At 38.1% G+C, this 19,454-nt stretch overlaps 3 protein-coding genes across 5 annotated transcripts in view; 2 read left to right on the top strand and 1 right to left on the bottom strand.

Annotated features, from left to right (window-relative positions):
* The window catches only part of nectin4b (nectin cell adhesion molecule 4b), a 37,833-nt gene extending 33,887 nt beyond the window's left edge, over positions 1-3,946 (top strand). For both annotated transcript variants that reach the window (XM_041803928.1, XM_041803927.1), the window contains exons 10-11: positions 585-785; positions 2,727-3,946. In XM_041803928.1, the coding sequence (XP_041659862.1) occupies positions 585-785; positions 2,727-3,017 (492 nt within the window). In that variant the 3' untranslated portion in view covers positions 3,018-3,946. The remainder of the gene's footprint in view (positions 1-584; positions 786-2,726) is intronic.
* Positions 3,947-4,124: 178 nt separating this feature from the next.
* On the bottom strand, positions 4,125-11,218 carry LOC121520465 (zinc finger protein 569). The gene is made up of 2 exons (XM_041803929.1): positions 10,766-11,218; positions 4,125-7,796 (listed from the first exon to the last, which is right to left on the bottom strand). Exons 1-2 carry the CDS (start codon positions 11,043-11,045, stop codon positions 6,886-6,888), a joined length of 1,191 nt encoding a protein of 396 aa, XP_041659863.1. The 5' UTR covers positions 11,046-11,218; the 3' UTR covers positions 4,125-6,885.
* Positions 11,219-13,198: 1,980 nt separating this feature from the next.
* Positions 13,199-19,454, top strand: part of tesk2 (testis associated actin remodelling kinase 2) — a 71,877-nt gene continuing 65,621 nt past the window's right edge. For both annotated transcript variants that reach the window (XM_041803861.1, XM_041803860.1), the window contains exon 1: positions 13,199-13,569. The gene's annotated coding sequence lies outside the window, so the exon portion shown is untranslated. The remainder of the gene's footprint in view (positions 13,570-19,454) is intronic.

The raw sequence follows: 19,454 nt of genomic DNA, 5'->3' as shown, positions 1-19,454 counted from the left end.
TCAAGTGAAATAAAAAAAAAAAATCCATCCTTGTTGTCTGCTGCTGTGAGTAGCATGAAGAGTCTTAACATCGGTCTTAGCTACTGCAGGATAGTTGTCCTCCTGATCTACTCATATTCGCGTTGAAAAGTAATCCAAAACTTTGTAGCAAGTCCCACTGGTCAAAAACAGTAGCACAGTGTTGAAATCCACATTAAAATGGGCAGGATAAATGTTAATAAGCTCTCTTAACTGGCTGACAGATGTTTAGATTATATGTTCATGGCCAGCTCTGTAAAAAGCTTAAAGTTGAGTGTTAATAAAATGTAGTAAAAGAGAAAATTCTTTTTTTGGCATGAAATTTTAATAATACAGATTTTTTCTTTACACTTAACAGAGATTATGATCTGGACAGTCATACACATGCAATAAATGCAATATCCTGTTTTTAGATTAAACAGTAGTCAGCTTCCTCATCGCTGATTTTAAACACAGTCCCTCAGAAGGAGACTAAAGAAAGAACTACTTGCTTCTGCTGCTTTATTATCTTTGAATTGAGTTGTTAGCAGTGTCGTGACTCTGCATTATTCCTCCCCCCCCTGCAGGAGCGTCCCATCTACAAAGGCAGCCAGTCCACTCTGGGGGGGAAGTGGGGGCCTGCAGGAGGGGTTGAGGTGGACGAACTGGGGCGTCCCGTCGTCTGGCACGATGGCAGGGAGAGTCTGAGAGGAGCAGAGATGGACGGAGAGAAGGAGGAGCGCAGGAGGAGGGTGGAGTCATACCTGAAGAACAGCAACATGTCACTGGTATGTGTCAGCATCTCAGAGATCACGGTCAAACACAGAGAGTTTGACTTGCATGTGTCATGTGGTATGTTGTTGTTTTAAGTGATGTTTCGTGAAGGTGTGACATTTGTTACCTATCAGGTAGTTATTTACACTATTTCTAGGCAATTTTAAACACAAATTATATTTCAAAAGCTAAGAAATCTGTAAATCCCATGGGCAAAACCAAACAGTCCATCTTAAAAAATCCTTTAAATCATCACCTTTTTAAATTTAATTATTCTTAGTGTCTTTATTACTCTAACATCATATCACATGTTGAAAATTGTTATTTTCCCTTCTTCTGCCTCATGAGGGTGGAAATTGTCTGATTTTTTTAAAGTTATGTAACATCGGTAGGGTTGGTATTTAATGTGAAAGTTCCAATTTGGATCCACTGATTTAAAAAAGGAAGCTCAATAAGCAAACTGTGTGGTTTTAGATAGATTCATTCATAAAAATACAGAAAATGTCGATAATAAATGTAATGTTGAAAGTAGTTTTACTGAAGGAAAGTTTAATTTTCATTAGATTGTCTACAAGGATGAATTATCCATACAGTAATCAGAAGGATCATTTTGTTTATTATGACCTATATGGTTTATTTTTCGCATTTATCTCCCATAACACTCAGCGGCTACATAATTTAAACCTAACCTGGAACATTCTGGGCTTTGAGAAACTATTCATGACTGAAGCCTTTTAAACCACCCCCCGTCTCTGCCCACACCTAGAACAAAGCAGCCTCTGTTGGTTGTGTTATTTAATAAAAACTGTATCTGAGAAGCTCTCTCTCTCTCAGAAAACATGACATTTTCCCACATTTAAGTAAAAATTAGGGTTGTCAAACTACATTACACTTACATTACATTCCCTGTTGTTCATCGCACATAGTCTCACCTTTTTCACATTTTGGAATTATGCTATTTGCATTTAATGTAGTTTTTGTGTTACTATAATACTAATAATCTTAACTGATTAATCTGTATTAATATTAATGCTGACAGTCCTTGTTAAATGGAATAAAGTATAGAAAGAAGACAGTGAAAATGCTACTTTTCTACTGTAACAATGTTGGCAAATCCTTACTAACACTGTGAGGCTGATGTTATTAGCTTAGCTTGTTAGCACTAAGGAATTGAAATTTTTGCTCTACAGGGCTGCGTTCAAAGTCACGAAACTGTTGAAAAGTTGAGGTTTCTTCTCAGTTTTCTCAGTACAAATAGCTATATTTTATTTGTGCCTTGCCTTTTCAAAGCAAAAACTTGGAATGTTATCAAATGTTTTGTCTAATCTCTAGTAAAAAAAAATCTCATCACACGTAATATAAGCCACAACTACCTGACAAGTTCAAATTGATTGATATAATTCAGATAGATGTAGACTTTACAAGCAAAATAAGGTGTGGATTGCTTTTAATTCATTTAAACATCTGCCAATGCAGCTAGAAAAAAATGGGTATATTGCAATAAGATAAAGATGAAATAAGATGTTTATTTGAACTAGTGAGGTGAATGTGGCTTATAATAAACGGAATGGGATATTGTTGACAAGGCATTCTCTGTGTACACATGCAAAGATTTTAGTTTTTGTGGTGTTTTAAAGGGCCCTATGCTCGGTAACTGTACATTTTTTTATCAGTAAGAATGTGTCTTTACACTTCATCTTTCAATAATGCTGATCAAATGTGTTTTATCCATTAACACTTTCACCAAAAAAGTATGAATCCATTTCTCTCAAATGTTTCTACAAAATGCTGCACAAAGACAGATATTTTTCTAAGTTTGGTTAACCTTGTGTAGATTCATGGCACTTGTTTTGAAGCCGTCTTTATTCCCTCAATTATGCCTTTTTTGATCTCATTCCAGTTAAGATTTAAAAAGATAAAGACGCAACAAATATAGCTATATTTGTCTCTACCAGGACTCAGGTTTGCCCTCTTCACTGGTTCCCCTGAAGGCCCAGCAGGAAGACGGCGTCGGAGCCAGAGACCCGGACCTGACCCATCTCAGGGAGGGAGACTCGCCTCCTGAAGAGGAGTGGGCCCCCAACCAGTCAGCAGAGGAAAACCCAGATGATGGGGTCGACGAAGACAGCAGCTCCTATCAGATCTCTGAGGCTCTGACAAATCACTTTTACTACAGTAACGGGGTCCTGAGGCCCAGACCGCACTCCAACGCCATCCTGCTGCACCCAAAAGGACAGATCATCTAGAGCATGGACTCCAAACAAGGAATCTGCATTAAGAAGACCTCATAGTTATGAGATGTTTGTTTTGAATAGAGACAACCAAGCTTTGATTATTTTTACCTCGGACGTTTGAGCTTTATAAAAGATTATTTTTTGGCTTTTGCCTTTTTTAAACAGCTGAAGATAGACAAGAGATAAGGAAACAAGGATCCTGAATTTTATGTTTTAGGGGGGCTTTTTGCCTTTATTTTTATTACTTACTTTTTATTCTAGAATAGCTGAAGAGAGACAGGAAATATGGGGAGAGAAAGTGGGGGAAGACATGCACAAAACATACACGGACGGGGAATTAATACTATAAGCGGTGCGTTGAGGACTATAGCCTTCCTATATGGACACCTGCTTTACCCACTGAGCCAAAGCAGTGCCCCTGAATTTTTATTTTTCAGTCTGAAGCCTATCATTTAACAATTTGGAAGATTTAGATTTTTTCTAGAAAGAAAAGAGAAGAACAGTGGAAAATAGCTGAGAGCAAAAAAGATTATTTAACTCTCGTAAGATATATAAGACCCAAAAGATGGAAGATGCTCAGAGCCCTTTTCCTTTAAAATGGAAGCATGCAAGAATAACAGGTCTTGTTACACAATGTTTACTGCATATTTTTGTGCAAAATGCTCTGGTTATAACACAAACTGACACGTGTAAATATGCAAACTTCAAAAATCCAGCGAGTTTTTAGTTCCTTGTTTACATCAAAGATAAATATGGTTTAAGATCCCAGGGATCAACCAGTTTGGAGTAAAGTGCACTCAAAACTTCAGCTTGGATGCAGCTGTGGATAAGAAGCTCATGTATATTTTGTTATATATGTAAAAGGAATAAGATAATAGGAGTTACTATGTGTTTATGTTGATGTCTAATAGCTGTGTGTTACTGCAGAAAAGCTGTCAACCTGAGGCACTGACAGCTATCACACTGGTGGGGGGTCTGGCAGCTAATCTGGCTTCCCTGACCAGTTTGTCTACATTACTTTGTCACATTGCACACAGGAGCAGACTCGAAACGTGCCGTTATGTATATGTCAATTGTGTATATGTTATGTTTTATATCCTTTCAGTGTTTGTAATGAAACTGAGACATTTGAGTGTTGAAATGTTTATTCATAAAAGACAGCATAAACAAAGTCATGGTTCTTTATTATAACCTGGGACAGTTAAACTTGTTTCAGCTCAAATGTGAGGTTAAAGGGTTAAAGTTGATCACAGCTGCTGCAATTACATAGCCATTTTTTTAGGCTGAAGTGATTTCCTGGTCCTGTTGCTTCACTGCAAGAGTGAAAAACTAGGGATGCACAGTATTGAATTTTGTCGATAACTGATACGTAGATATTTAGAGGTTAATCTTAGCCAATACAGTAAATATAGTTCAGATGTAAACTTAAGTCCTGACTACACACCTAAAAGTTCAAAGGATGAACTAAGAAAAGAACGTCTGTCCATCCTATCTAAAACTGCAAAAACTTAGTCGTACATACAGCCAATCCATCAGTTGTAAATATCAGAAAAAAATTATATCTCAAGATATTGCTGATTTACTGTCTAACCTAATATCTGCCAATACCGATATCATGCAAATACTGTGCATCCCTACAAGTGTAATGTCAATAAAGTGAAAAAGTGTTTGAAATGACTGCTTTGGGATTTGGTAAAATCAACTTTCAGTGTCGTCCAGAGCAATGGATTACAAAACTGACGCATTTCTCATATGATAAGATCATTGGTTTCCAACCAGGGATCCAGGCCCTCTTAGTGGGATGTCAAAGATTTCAGGGGGTAAAAGATAGTTTCTTCAAAGGTCTGCAGATAAAACTATAAAAATTGATGTCTCTCAGTCAAAACAGTTAACCAGACATCAGACAGGTTTATAACTCATGTGGTCAAACTTTCAGTTAAATTTTTATAACAATATAAAGCCTTTTTCAGATTCAAGGAGAAAGGTTGAAGCCACTGCCTTAAATCACAGCCACTTTAGCTTAGCGTAGCTTATCTTAGTCTAAAGACTGATGATGCTTGTTTGCTTCTTGTACTTTGTGTTTCAGGTGACAGTGGCTGTATTTAAACTATCCCGGACGAGCCCCCAATTTGTCACAGCCAGCTTAAAGCCAATGACAACACAAATCTATTGGATTTGTTTAAAGTAAAATTGAAATAACCTTTCAAACAAGCATGAACTGCATTAGTTCATGAGTTGTGATATAAAACTAAGGAAATGTGGAGAATGGCTTAGAGGAGAGCTGTAGCTGTCCTTCTCTTGTATCCCAACAATGAGCAAGTGGGGCCTGATTTTATGGACTGGGAACACCAGGCCAGCCTACACGGCAGCACAGGGCTTAGCACTGATGCCTCACAGCGGCGGTTCAATTGCCAGTCAAGGCCTTTCTGTGCAGAGTTTGCATGTTCTCCTTGTGCATGCATGGGCTGTCTCCGGGTTTTCCGGCTTTCTCCAACCACAAAAACCATGCTTGCTAGGTTAATTGGTGACTGAATTGGCTGTAGGTGTGATTGTGAGCATGCCTGGTTGTTTGTCTCTATATATAAGACCTGAGATTGACTGGCGACCAGTGACAGCTTGCAACCAAGCAGTCAATGGGCTCTTAATTAGCTGTCACTTTCTACTTTGACCAAAGCTCAGCCAAAATTCTACACCCCTTATCCCTGAATGGGATAAGGGGTGTAGGAAAGGGATGGTTTGAACACTGGGCCCACATGTACTCAATCCATGATGACACAGCCACACCTACTGGCACCTGAATGCACATCAAGCAACCAGCAGGGCATCCCCCTGTCTTTGATTAACAGAGCCTCAGAGCCTGATATGCTCACTAATAAGCTGTTTTAATTGCACACAAACTAACAAGTAAAAAATGCTAACTTGTGTATCTACAGATGCTATGTGATGAGCTCTTTCATATCAATCTAACTAGTGAATATCTAGAACTAGAGCCATGCTTGTTGCTTCCTTGTTCATGGTTATCTAAGCTAAACTGGACTAACTGTGAACTGGTTTTAGTGTTAAATGTGTAACTTAAACAGTGGGGAATAATTAAGAGACTTCTGAAAAAGTTAACTGTTCCTTTCAAATGCAGCTCTTTCATTTAAGAAGGGCAATACTAGATGATAGGAAGAGAACCAACAACAAAAATCAATCTTGCACAATCCACGAAGCACCTGAAGATCCCTTGCTGAAGAAACTGACTTTTGAATGTTGTACTGACAGCTATAAATGATACAGACAAAATTTATGAATTATGAAATGAGAAGTGAGCACTTTATTTTCTTTTCTAAACTATTTTTCACTTCCACTTTCAAAAGGAAGCCTGGCACAAAAAAGTCCAGTTTCAGCAGCATTCTGGAGATAGCAGGAGTTCTTTAATTGCTCCATTCTGTCAAGGGAAATCTGTTGTTGCTTGTTTTGTTGCTTTACTTGCATTAAGTTAATTGAACCCAAAATATGGACACTGCATGATAAAAAGCAATGATTCAGGACACTGGAGCATCTGCAGCCTCAAAAACCATCAAATCCTAAATCACACCAGTCTGAATAACACTAGAGCCTGATTATTGTCATTTTTTATACTACCTGATAAGGTCATTATCAAGCCATATCACCAGGGCTGAATGTACCTAATTCTCCTTCCTCGTTGGATTTACATAAGTACCTAATTTAGTTTCAAAGCAAAGCTTTGTCAAAGTTAAAATTAATCCTAAAATACTGGAGTGCACAGTAAAATCAGTCAGCTACATTACTGTTTTTTAATCTCAGAGTACATGAGAATTAGTTAGTAAACTAAATATGAATGCCACCGAGTGCTGTCATTCTTCAGACTGTTGAGTCAAACAGCGTTTGGGACCGGAGTCTCTTTGTGAGTCCGCTGGTGAGTGCGAAGGTTGCTCCTCTGTGAAAAGCTCTTGCCACATGTGTCACACGTGTATGGTTTCTCTCCCGTGTGAATGCGCTGGTGAATCTGCAGATGGCTAATTCGGTCGAAGCTTTTCCCACAGAACGGGCAGATGAACCATTTCTCCCTGATCGGACGACTTGATATAGTTTTGTGCAGCTCAGGGTCGTTTAAGAGAAAGAATCTGCGGTCAGGGTTAAAGGCTGAGAAGTTTTTAGAGTGTGGTTTGTTGATTCTGATAGACACTCCTCTCTCTGGGTGATTTATTGCTTCTACAGGCTGAACTGATTGAGCTTGGTTAAAAGTCACAGGAGTCCTTGCTTTACTTGATGCACTTTGTCCACAGTCTCTCCCAAACCTGTCTGAGCATGCCGTCTCTCCTGAGTTATCGAAAATGTCCAACGCGTTCTGAATGAGCAGGATTTCAGAGTCCAGGTTTTGTGAAAGCTGCTTTGGTTCTAAAAAGCAGTCTGAGTCATCAGCAGCGTCTCCGTCTCCTACTGCCACCAGCGACCACTGCTGGCTCTCCTGCTCATCCACAACTTCTGCTGGTGGGAGGTTCACATCCATCTCATGGTGACCTGCTCCATCAGTGATACTCTGACCAGAGACCACCACCTGCTCCACAATCTGCACGTCGTCCTCATCTTCAAGCTTGACAATTAAATCCTCATCACTGTCTCGACGGTCGTTCTCACTCTGTTCAGACCTGATTTGCTCGCTCTCTCTCTCCTCTGTCTGTGAAGCTGGTGGTGGTGGGGGTGTACTTTGATTGGTGGAAGTGTCCGTTGTCTCTCTGACACTCTGATCAGAAGACAACGTCTGGACTGAATCTATTACCGGCCCTGAAACAACATAGAAGATGCAGTTTTTAAAACATTTTTATGAAGAGATATGTACCAAATGGTTTTAAATTATGCATGGGAGGAAGGAAGGTATGGCAAATACATTGATTAGTGCAAATATGCATATGAGGTATCTTATAGTATTTGAGATACAGTAAACATTAAGAGACAGGGCAGGATATCTTACATTAGGAAGGGCTATGGTGCTTGATCAATAAAGTTCTATTTTCTGGTACTCTGTGACTGTGGAGTGGTCATCAGAGAAACTCTGACTGTTGAGTTGTCATCAGAGTAACTCTGTGACTGTGGAGTGATCTTCATAGAAACTCTGTGACTGTTAAGTGACCATTAGAGTATATCTGTGACTGCTGAGTGGCCGATAGAGTAACTCTGTGACTGTTGAGTGGCCGATAGAGTAACTCTGTGACTGTTGAGTTGCCGATAGAGTAACTCTGTGACTGTTGTGTGGCCGATAGAGTAACTCTGTGACTGTTGAGTAACTCTGTGACTGTTGTGTGGCCATTAGAGTAACTCTGTGAATGTTGAGTAACTCTGTGACTGTTGTGTGGCCGATAGAGTAACTCTGTGACTGTTGAGTAACTCTGTGACTGTTGTGTGGCCATTAGAGTAACTCTGTGACTGTTGAGTAACTCTGTGACTGTTGTGTGGCCATTAGAGTAACTCTGTGACTGTTGTGTGGCCATTAGAGTAACTCTGTGACTGTTGAGTAATTAGGAATGGGCGATATCCTATCGTTTGCGATATACCGCGAAAAAAACTTTCCACGATGAGAAAACGGCCTTTAACGATAATAACGATAAACTATGGTTGATGACGTATGTGTCTGCGATCGTCGCGCACACATACGTCATCAACTTCGCTGTACTCATAACTCACGTGCAGAAACATAACAAACATGGCCGAAGGCGGAGATGAAACGGTGGATGAGTTTATGAAAGGAGGAGCTACCTCTATTATCTGGTTTGGTTAGAGGTAATCAGACGTGGAGCAGACAACGGTAATTTGCACAGTGTGCTTCATTTTACGATCCCCTATTCCTCCGTTTTACAGCCGCGGAAATTACGCACGGTCCCACAGTTTATACGAGGAAATAACGGAGCGCTTAGTCTAATATTTAGAAAGTTGTGAGTAATAAACTCGCATCTCATGTAGATTTCCTATAAGGTTAGAAATATATAACATTTACAGCAATATAGAATGTACATGATATGATAGATAACATGATGTATGTTTATTTTGTTAGGTGCATAGGTGTCTTTAGTACACACCTCACAGACAGACTGACAGAAGTGTATGATGGAGGGACAGATAAACATTAAAGCACCAAACTGTATTATATCTGAAAATGCGATTATAACTACTACTACCACATTATAAGCTTCCGTGTTGTTATACATCATGGTCTTAATCAAACTTAGTTAAAAATAATTTATCAAATTATTTTCATTTTTATTAATTTAACAATAGAAGTTTTAACTTGGACTTGCATTAAGTGACTTATCTCTGTAAAAGCAAACATGGTGGAGCCTGGCAGCTCTGCTCCACTGAAGGAAACCCCCAGACTTAAAAGAGGATATCAGACTGTATTTTACATTTAAACACTAAAGATAGAGGCAAACTGGACAAAAAAGACCATATCCCGGAATGGCCATATGGAGGTAAAGTAGTGCTGTAAATACTTCTAGTTTAGGGTCAATTTTTAATGCCGACACTTAAATTTTTAATAATCTGCCAAGTTGGAACATTATTTGTACTATCTCCAACTAAATTTCTCTTTGAATCTCTTAAATGTAGAAGCAACATAGTTTTTTTTAACTAAAATATCCTTACATTAATAGATATCTATTTATATAAATATAGATATATTTATATATCTATATTTATATGTAGCTGGTGTAGTTAAGCAGCCAATTTGAATCATTTTTCCTAGTCAGAAAGGTTGTGTTGAATGGTGCTATTTTTTTATCGTGATTTATATCGTTATCGCAATAAATACAGAAAAATATCGTGATAAATTTTTTAGTCCATATCGCCCATCCCTATGAGTAATTCTGTGACTGCTGAGTAACTCTGTGACTGTTGAGTAACTCTGTGACTGCTGAGTAACTCTGTGACTGTTGAGTGGCAATTAGAGTAACTCTGTGAACTGTTGAGTAACTCTGTGACTGTTGAGTAACTCTGTGACTGTTGTGTGGCAATTAGAGTAACTCTGTGACTGTTGTGTGGCAATTAGAGTAACTCTGTGACTGGTGAGTAACTCTGTGACTGTTGTGTGGCCATTAGAGTAACTCTGTGAACTGTTGAGTAACTCTGTGACTGTTGAGTAACTCTGTGACTGTTGTGTGGTCATCAGAGTAACTCTGTGACTGTTGAGTAACTCTGTGACTGTTGTGTGGCCATTAGAGTAACTCTGTGACTGTTGAGTAACTCTGTGACTGTTGTGTGGCCATTAGAGTAACTCTGACTGTTGAGTAACTCTGTGACTGTTGAGTAACTCTGTGACTGTTGTGTGGCCATTAGAGTAACTCTGTGAACTGTTGAGTAACTCTGTGACTATTGTGTGGCCATTAGAGTAACTCTGTGAACTGTTGAGTAACTCTTTGACTGTTGAGTGGTCATCAGAGTAACTCTGTGACTTATAAAACTACATGCACAATAAAAATAGATATAGCAACCGTGTTATTCTATCTAAAATGTTGGTTATGTATTACCTTACATTTTAATCTACCCGTTTGATTACTTTTGTTCACATCTTTAGATTGCTTACAATGTAATTTACCCTGATCTTACGATAAATCTTCACATGAATTGGATTTTTCCCTCTATTGAATTGAACCTTTCACCTATATAGATTATCTGAGTCCCTCTTCCACTGGTTACCCATCTATTTACTTATTCATACTTATTCTAAGACAGTGAAATTGGTTATAATTGGTTGTAATTCTTACCTTCACTTGTAGGAGGCAGCAGCTTGTTCTGCTGCTCTCTTTTGGACGAAGATGAGGACGGATTTGTAGTCTGAACCTGAGACAGAACCGTTAAACGCTCGTTCTCCATCAACTTTAATTTCCTGTTTAGCGCTTCAATTTCGTTCTCTCTCCTTCGAAGCTCGACCTGGACGAGAGTGAAGCCGTCCTCCCACAGTTTGCTAATTTCTAACACGGCAGCTTTAGCTAGCATCTCCATGATCGAGGTTAGCTTGCTCTGGAAAGCCAAACAGTTCGCCATGTCTCCCCCCGGGGTCAGCACCTCCGCTGGCTGCAACCTTTCAGACGTGACGACCGTCAAACCAACTTTCTACACAAGAGGATTCAGCCAGCAGTAACAGTTCTGTCCTTTGTGCTGTGCATTACAGTTACAGTTTGAGGTGAAAAACATGGAAGTGTAACACAATAGGAACCGGAAACTGTTTGTGACGTGCTGTACGGCAGCTGGTAAAGGACAAAATACCTTACAAACATAACAAACCGCCCACATTTCATGTAATAAACTAAATATTATAATACATGTGTTTTCTTTTTCACTAAAGCGCAACACATCAAACTAGACTGAAAAATTGACTAGTATTTTCATGCAACATTTCAGGGTAGTAAGTAGTTTATAAGAAATTAACCAAAATGCAGTATTACCTGGTACAAATATTCAGATTGAATTTATTTTAATCATACCGCCTAGTAATTGTGTAAAGTGGGAAAGGGGACCTATGATATATTACTTTATACTTTTTTGGATGTGAACTTAAAAGGTGCTCAGCCAAAAACAATGTGGCCGGTAAATAAACATTTCTTGAAGGAAATGAAAGACAGACTGTGCTATTTTTGTCCAGACAGACTGTGCTGAATAGTCATAGTCTTGCTGTTATTTTAATTAAATGATCAGCTATATATTATTTTGTAGCAACAAACATCACTGCTGAGCCATATTTTAATGCCATTATGACTAAACTTACTCACTAAGTCAACATCTGTTCAACATTCAGCATGCCTTTTCATGTACCATACAAGCCCCAAAGGCATTCTTCCCCAAAGCTAGTGTGTGCCTGTGGATTTTCAAGCATCAACCAGTTTCTAGAAAGTTTAAACTGAGACTAGTTTAATTTTTAAAAAGTAGTAAGTGAAGGCATTTTACCAAAAGCTGCGAGCCACTATAATTATTTAGTTAACTAAATATGCATTAGATTAAAGAGGAGAGAGAAAAAGGCCACATGAAAACTATTGTGATTTTAATAATGTTCTTTTTTTTTGTCATGCACGTCTAGACAGGAGAGAAGCAGTTAAAGTGCCAAATCATTAACTGATGAAAACTACGTTACCACTCATTTCGGGATACCTGCACTGAAAATTTAAATAACACATTTTCCCAGGTTTAAGTTGAAAAATTAAAAGAAAAAACAAAACAAAACAACGGACACGTGCTTTGGGCAACTGATGAACGGCTGTGAAATGATTTGCAGAAGTATCTAGTCCACTAGATGGCGCTCTACAGCCACAAGAACATTAAGGCTGAGGTCAAAGTCTTTGCCCTTGTGAGTTGTATTTTACACCATTTTGTCTAATTTTAATGATACAACAACCAAAAATCTTCACGTTATTAAGTGACCATCTGTTATTTAATAATTGTCCCTGTTGGAATTTTTTTTTTGGAATTTCCTCTTGAGGGACTAATAAAGGAATATCTTATATTTTCTTATTTTTTTCTTATCTGAATAATAAGTTGTGGATTCGTAAGATTAAAAAAGGAAAACAAGCAGACAATGCATTCAATTTTTCCACATAAAAAAAGTTTGACATAAAAGAAAATGGAACTGTTTGAGGTGACAATCATGACAAAATCTTGTTCCAGTGATTAAATAGTAGGTATTTAACACTGAAATAACTATATTCTTCCTTTTAGACTGGTTGTGCATTTTCATCAAGTTATGACCTGTTGTCATTGTCATTTGAAAGTGGTTTGTCTGTCTTCTTCTTCATTTTCCTTTATTTATTTTGTTTTCTGACTTTCCCCACCAAAGAAAAAGCCTTATTTTTTTTTCTGGGTATGTAATGAAAAAATAACTGATAACGTAGGACTTTGTTTAACTTTGAAATATCTTTTAAAGTCCATAAATGTGATGCTTTTGTCATTTATTTTGTCTGTTAAATTTGTTTATACGTATTTTTTATCGTTAGATACGTTACTCTAAAATGAAATGTTTAAAGCTATTTTTGATTAAAAATGTTCGGGTTTTTTAAAGTCAGGCGTGTATTTTATTTTCTATCTTTCTTGAGCTTTTTACGCCCTGTTTGAGAGTCTTCCCCTAACGGGTGCCTGCCCACTGATGGGTCCATTTGCCTGCCAATCAAAATGGGCGGGACGAATGGGAGTTCCTCGGGTGAGAGCCGAGAGGCGACGGAGCTGTCAAACACCAACAATCGTCTGAAATATTATCCCGGGCAGTACTGAAAACACCGTGCTTTGCTCTTTTTGTAGAAGAGCCACGAAAGACGCAGACTTCGAGGTAACTTTGAGAAACCAGCCGTTGGACTTTTGAATGGTTTGGACGAGAAACTTCCTGTTTTATGTGTTTTGGTGGATCTTGGCTCGAGTTTTGTTGACAAACTAGCCAGTCAGCTAGTCCCTCCGCTAGCTACGTTTCTCCAACTTTGCTGCCTCTGGGGACGTTTGCTATTTCGTTTTTGATAAATGCCAAAGGGAAAAAGCATGGAACCCAGCTTGAAGTGTTGGTCCAAAGGTCTCCTCGAAACAAAAACCGGTAAGTTAGTCAAAGGAGTGCGAGCTAATACTATCTGTCGCTGCATTGGTTTGTTTACATTTTCTGTGAGGCGTTCAAGAACACTTAAGCAACACGTTGAAGCAGCCATTTAGTCTTTTCCCACCCCGTAGCTCTACTTTACATCTCAATAGGAGTTTAATCGTGCTCTTTAGGCTGCACTGACCCATTAGGTGTCCATGCCATCCAGATAATGTGCAGTTTCCCCTTCACTTAGCTTGCCTTAAGTGCTCTTTCATTACTTTAAAACCTTGTAGAATGACAGGTATGCAGCAGCTCACATATCATGGCAGTTTTACACAATAGATTATAGTCAGATAAGAGGCTTCCATTAACTTGTGATGGATGTGACCTTGCTATAATGTTTGACACAGATCCCTCAACCACCCCGTCAGAAAAAAAGGCTGCTGATCATGGAGATACAGATAATTATTGCACAATATGTTATCTGTAGTTTATGAAAAGGATCAGCTGAAGTGCACATGTTTAAATCAGTAGGATTAGATCTTAGTTTTTGACATTTTGTGATGCATTCCTTCTCTGTGAAAGAATAATAGTGTCTCCTAGACATTCACACACACCCATTTAATGCCTCTTATCCTTTAGAGACACCCTAAGCCTTGCTGCAGCCTATCATTGTAACTTCACTTAAGTTTTGATTTATTGTTGACATTTTCTATTAGCCTGTAATCCATCGAGATGCAGCTGGATACTGCTCAGGCCCCAAAACTACTGTTAAAAACATGTGGCCCGAGGCTGCTTTAGAGATGTCCCATCTGTTTTGAAGTAGCAGCAGGCCACATTTTATAGACCCAAAATAAGGCCGTCTTTTAAAATTCCACCCCTTTTCATGCATAAGCTCTTTGCTGTGGTGTTTTAAATGCACGGCCTTCGGTTATGAAGGCAGCAGGGAGTAGTTTGGAAACAAATATAGTAATGAACACTGGCGGCATGCTTACTTTTTTCTAATCACTTGCCTCTTGAAGTAACACAGCAGCATGGGTCATTGAGGGTTACAAAACTGCTGAATATTACAGCACTGAGATTAGAGCATAGTTCTGTGGAACAAAGTAGGGAAGTGTAAAAAAAAAACAGTCACAGCAATAAAAAATGTCTGTCATCACATAGTTGATATTAATACAAACATTTACTGCAGAATAATGTGCATACACACTAAAGCAACAAAATTTAAATTCCTGGGACTTTTTCCTTGGAAAAAATTGCAGTAGTGAATGTCCAATTTCTTTGTTTTCTCCGCCCATTCATTCCTTAAGTGTCTCTTTATCACAACAGTCACATGCATTAATTATCAAGGATCTCTGTGGTGGAAACAGTGGTTTAAATGCTGTATGGAGCATAGTTTTGTGGATTAGGATTAGGGTAGGGAGTTAATCCATATTGGCATTAAGAAACAGAACTATATGACACATTTGGACAACAATAAGACGTTTGCTGTCATCATAAAGACGGCTGTAATGTGATATCAATTCAGGGATCTGTGGAAGAACATTACAGCTACCTTATAAATTAAAAATTAAGAAAGTTAGGCTGTTATTAATAAAGGAAAAAATCTTAAAATGGGGTTATATGGGGTAAAACATCATAACTATGAGATACAGTAAGTCATAATTATGAAACACAAATGTCTAAATTACAAGTTAAAAAGTCCAGGACATCCCATGTTATATATGAGATAAAGTAAGTCATTATTATGTGATAAACTGTTTAAAAACTAGTGATAAAAACTCAATTTTATGAAATAAAAAGTCGTAGTTATTAGGGGTGGGAATCACTCGTGGCCCCACGATTTGATATTATCACGATACTTGGGTCACGATTCGATATTATTGTGATTTTTAACATTTTGCGATACAGTGAGTACTGCGATACCATATATTACAATATATTGCAATTTATATCATTTTTTCCAACTGTTTAGCTGATTTAGCATTGGTCTTGATCTTATTTTTGTCTTATTTCCGCAGTATTTTATTTTCATGTAGCACTTTCTGTAAAGCTAATGTGTCATGTCCATCTCATTCGTGCTTGCTTACGTTCCTAATGTCCTTCCCCTGGTGCTGCCAGGTTTGTTGTACTAACTTTCTCCTGCTCTATGACCGTCACCTCTGTAGACTTCACTGGACAAACAACTGTCCAAACAAGTGATTTTATTTTTACATTATCATAGACTTGAGTTCATATTCGCAGTAAATTGGGAAAAAAATCAATACTTGGTGGACAAGACGATACGATATATCACCAGACAAAATATCACAATACTATGTTTTATCGATTTTTTTCTCCTACCCCTAATAATTAGAAGATATAAAAAAAATCAAAATAACAAGACAGTAAGCCACGGTTATGAGATAACCAGAAATTAGGGAAAAACTGTAATAATGAGATAGAAAGAAGAAACTATTTAGAGAAAATGTCAAAAATAGATACACGTCATAATTCTAAGATAAATGGCAAAATTGTGAATAATGAAGTCAATTATATTATTAAAAAGTCAAAATTATGAGTTTAAATGTCAAAACCATATGATGAAGTCAGCACTATGAGATCGTTAGGTCGTAATTATAAGATAAAAACAAAATTTATGATAAAATGCTAAAATAATGAGATAGTCAAATATGAAATAAAATGTTTAAATTATCCTAAAAAAGTCAAAATCATGCGATAGGAAGTCATAAATTTGATTTCTTATCTGATAGTCATGACTTACTATCTCTTTTTTTTAAGTTTATAGTAATGACTTGCTTTCTCATAATTCTGACTTTAAATTTTATTTTTTTAACTGTTCACCTGACTTTTATTTTCTTTCTTTAAGTGGTGGAAATGTGCTTCCATAGGGATCTGTGATGATATGAGACTTCTTTTACATCCATAAAAGATAAAAGAGACCTTGTGGGGTGGCCCTAGTTCAGTCGGTAAGGACTGGGGTTAGGTTGCCAGTTAAAGTCCTGGTCAGACTGGGTCTGGAAATAAGCCTAGTGACCGGAGAGATGTAAGTTCACTTCCTGAGCACTGCTTAGGTCCCATTATGCAAGACCCCACCTGCTCAGGTGCTCCTTTGTTTGCAGCCCCTTACTGCCACTGTCATCATGTCCATGGGATCATGTTTGTGTGTTTATTTCAGCTTATGTATGTGTGTAGCATGATCAACAACAGACTGTAAAAGTACATTTTATTTCAGGGGATCAATAAAATATATGTTCTTCTAAATATAATTTGAAATTCTTATTAATGGCTTTTTTTCCAGACATTTAAGGGAATAAAAATCACGACTTTAGAATCCATCCATATTAAGGGGTCACATTTGTCATGCCAAAGTGTGAAATGAAGGCTAAAAGCAGAGGCGTTTTATTCTTAGGAGCAAGGTCATGTGGGTTTCCTGGTGTTTTATCTGAGAACAGCATTGTTTACATGTGGCAGGTTCTTCGTCTGTTGATCCACCTTTCTCAGAAATTCAAAATATTTCCACACCGCCAATTTATTCCTAAGTAGAGTTAATTATCAGGTTCATCTTGGCTGCCTGCCTACCTGTTGTCTGATGGACACAATGTAACAGCTGTGTCATGGGAATTTCCACATGAAGGTGAATGATGTCACTTTACAATGATGTGAAATAGCTGATCGTTGACTTGATGCGTCAGTCATTAATGATGGATTATTACACTCATAAAGATTGTAGCATTTGGCTAACCTTTTCTTACCTCTGCTTGGGCGCTTTATTGATTATAGGCCTGTGCAGCACCCACAACCTTTTTTCCCAGCGTTTCTCACCAACATTATGTTGTGAGGTTGTAATAGGAGACTTTTGCTTTCCTTTCTTTCTTATTTAACTGGCTCCATGTTCTTGATATTTTCAACTGAGAGTGTTGTGAGTGAAGCATTAAAAACAGCTGACACCAAGGGAATATTACACTGCAAACATTGAGTAACATTGGTTTTTGAAAATGACTGCTGCCAGCACAAAGCTGTGGACACAGGCCAGATTAATGCTAAAAGATGTCTTTATAAATTTAGAATACAGAAAAACAGGATTTTTAAAAAATTAAGTTTGTCTGGTATTGATTTAGACTGGAAGATCCTGACTGGAAGCTGCTTTTTACCACAGACTGTATTAAACGTGGACGTAGTCTCAGTGTAATCACCCTCTTGTTGCTGAAGCAGAACTGAATGTAAACTAACAAAAAGTAAGGAAATTTGTGTTTGGTACATTATTTCTTTGTTGTAACAATGCTTCTTGGTAACAAATCTTATACCGTTGGAAAGCCTGTTTATCACCCTTTTAAATGATGCCACATTTGTAAGGATCATGCATTTGTGGGATGAGCAGCAGAGCTGAGTATGTGGGCTGTGCCCATGAAAAATGTGCCAAATCGTCTCTGCCAACCTAGGAACAGGTAAAGATACGGAGTTGATGCAGGCCTTCAGTCTCATGGCAAACATGCTCAGCTCGTGCATTTTTAGACCTAATATCATAAGAACAGATGAGTTAGAAAAAACTCACAGTGAGTGTGAATATAAAGAAATGAGCTAATTATACCAAACTGCAGTGGAACCAAAGTAGTTCACTGTTTGATTACTTAACTTTATTGATTGTGGGTGAAATAAAATGCTGATACCTCAATAATCACTCAGGCTGATAATCGGTCAACCCCTAATTTTGAGACTTACTGCATTTTGAGGTTTTTGCACTGCTCTGCTGAACAAAGTCAGTAAAAGGATGTTGTTGACTAAATAAGGATGAATTTTGTTCTCCTTTATCACATCAGTCTTCTATTTTTGGAGGTGTCAGTACACTAAAAAGCTAAGTAGACTGACTAAACCTGCTGATATATTATAACACAAAGCGTGACTGGTATCTTATCTGTAATCGGTTGATCTCATTCACTGGTGATCAGCTGCAGGGATCAGGGCATAGTAAACATGTTTCTGCTGTGAAGTAGGCCTTTTGCATGGCTGTGAATGGGACAGCCAGCATTATGTGGGTGCATTTTTTTGCACTTGGCTTCATTTTTCAATACTGGAGGTTACTGAGCTTACTAATGTTTAGTCAGTAGTGGTTGCTTTGACCAGTGATGTAGGCGTGCAGATACCCTGCTGCTTCAAGCTGTTTTAGAACAAAGAGGGAATTTATATCTGACTTTCAATCCTATTCTAGTCTTTTCCAGTAGAACAACATAGATGAAATATTTGTCTCTGTTCTTGCTCCTGGGCAGGAAATGTACTGAAATAAGAAAACAAAACCTAAGCCTGGCACATGTGGCCTGCATTTTTCTTGGCATGCTTTATTTCTGCTGTACCACTTTTAACCGGGCAGAATATTAAGTGTCATCAGGGAATAAAGGAAAGCAGAGGATAAAAAAGCCTTTTAAGGATGTGGCTGGGACGGAGAATGATGTCAGAAGTCGAGCACAGTAACTCTTCAGGATTCTCATGTCTGTGATGTAATGTTAACGGACTATGGAAGAATCTATCTGTGTCATCTCAGTGCTGTATTTAGGATCTGAGACCCTCTCTGCCTTAGATTGACGCTGGTGATACTCAATAATGTAGGTCAGTTAAGTGGTTTCCTTATAAACTCACATTCCTCTTAATTTTTGCTGCTCTTCTCCCCATATATAGGGATACGTTTCACAGAACTAGGCTTTTTATTGTGTACACACACCATAAACTCTGAATTACATCTGACAAATATGACTGCAGTGTAGTGATGTCAGATGTGGGAAGGAAATCTCAGCTGGGCACACAATGGCAGGCCTTGTGGCAGTAAAAGTGTGAAGGCTGCATGAACTCTGTGACTTTTTATGACATGCATGGAGTCATTTAGGGGCACAAGTTTTCAAAGACATACT

The sequence above is a fragment of the Cheilinus undulatus genome, linkage group 13 (assembly GCF_018320785.1).
Source record: "Cheilinus undulatus linkage group 13, ASM1832078v1, whole genome shotgun sequence".
NCBI lineage: Eukaryota > Metazoa > Chordata > Actinopteri > Labriformes > Labridae > Cheilinus > Cheilinus undulatus.
The sequence above is the reverse complement of the archived record's forward strand: the minus strand, read 5'-3'. Positions and strand labels throughout refer to the sequence as shown.

Bases quoted from the DNA above. Each gene is read 5' to 3' on its own strand.
- LOC121520465 (XM_041803929.1), bottom strand. From the start codon at position 11,045: ATGGCGAACTGTTTGGCTTTCCAGAGCAAGCTAACCTCGATCATGGAG. The intron at 7,797-10,765 runs GTAAGAATTACA...ATGTTGTTTCAG, and splicing joins GCTGCCTCCTACAAGTGAAG to GGCCGGTAATAGATTCAGTC.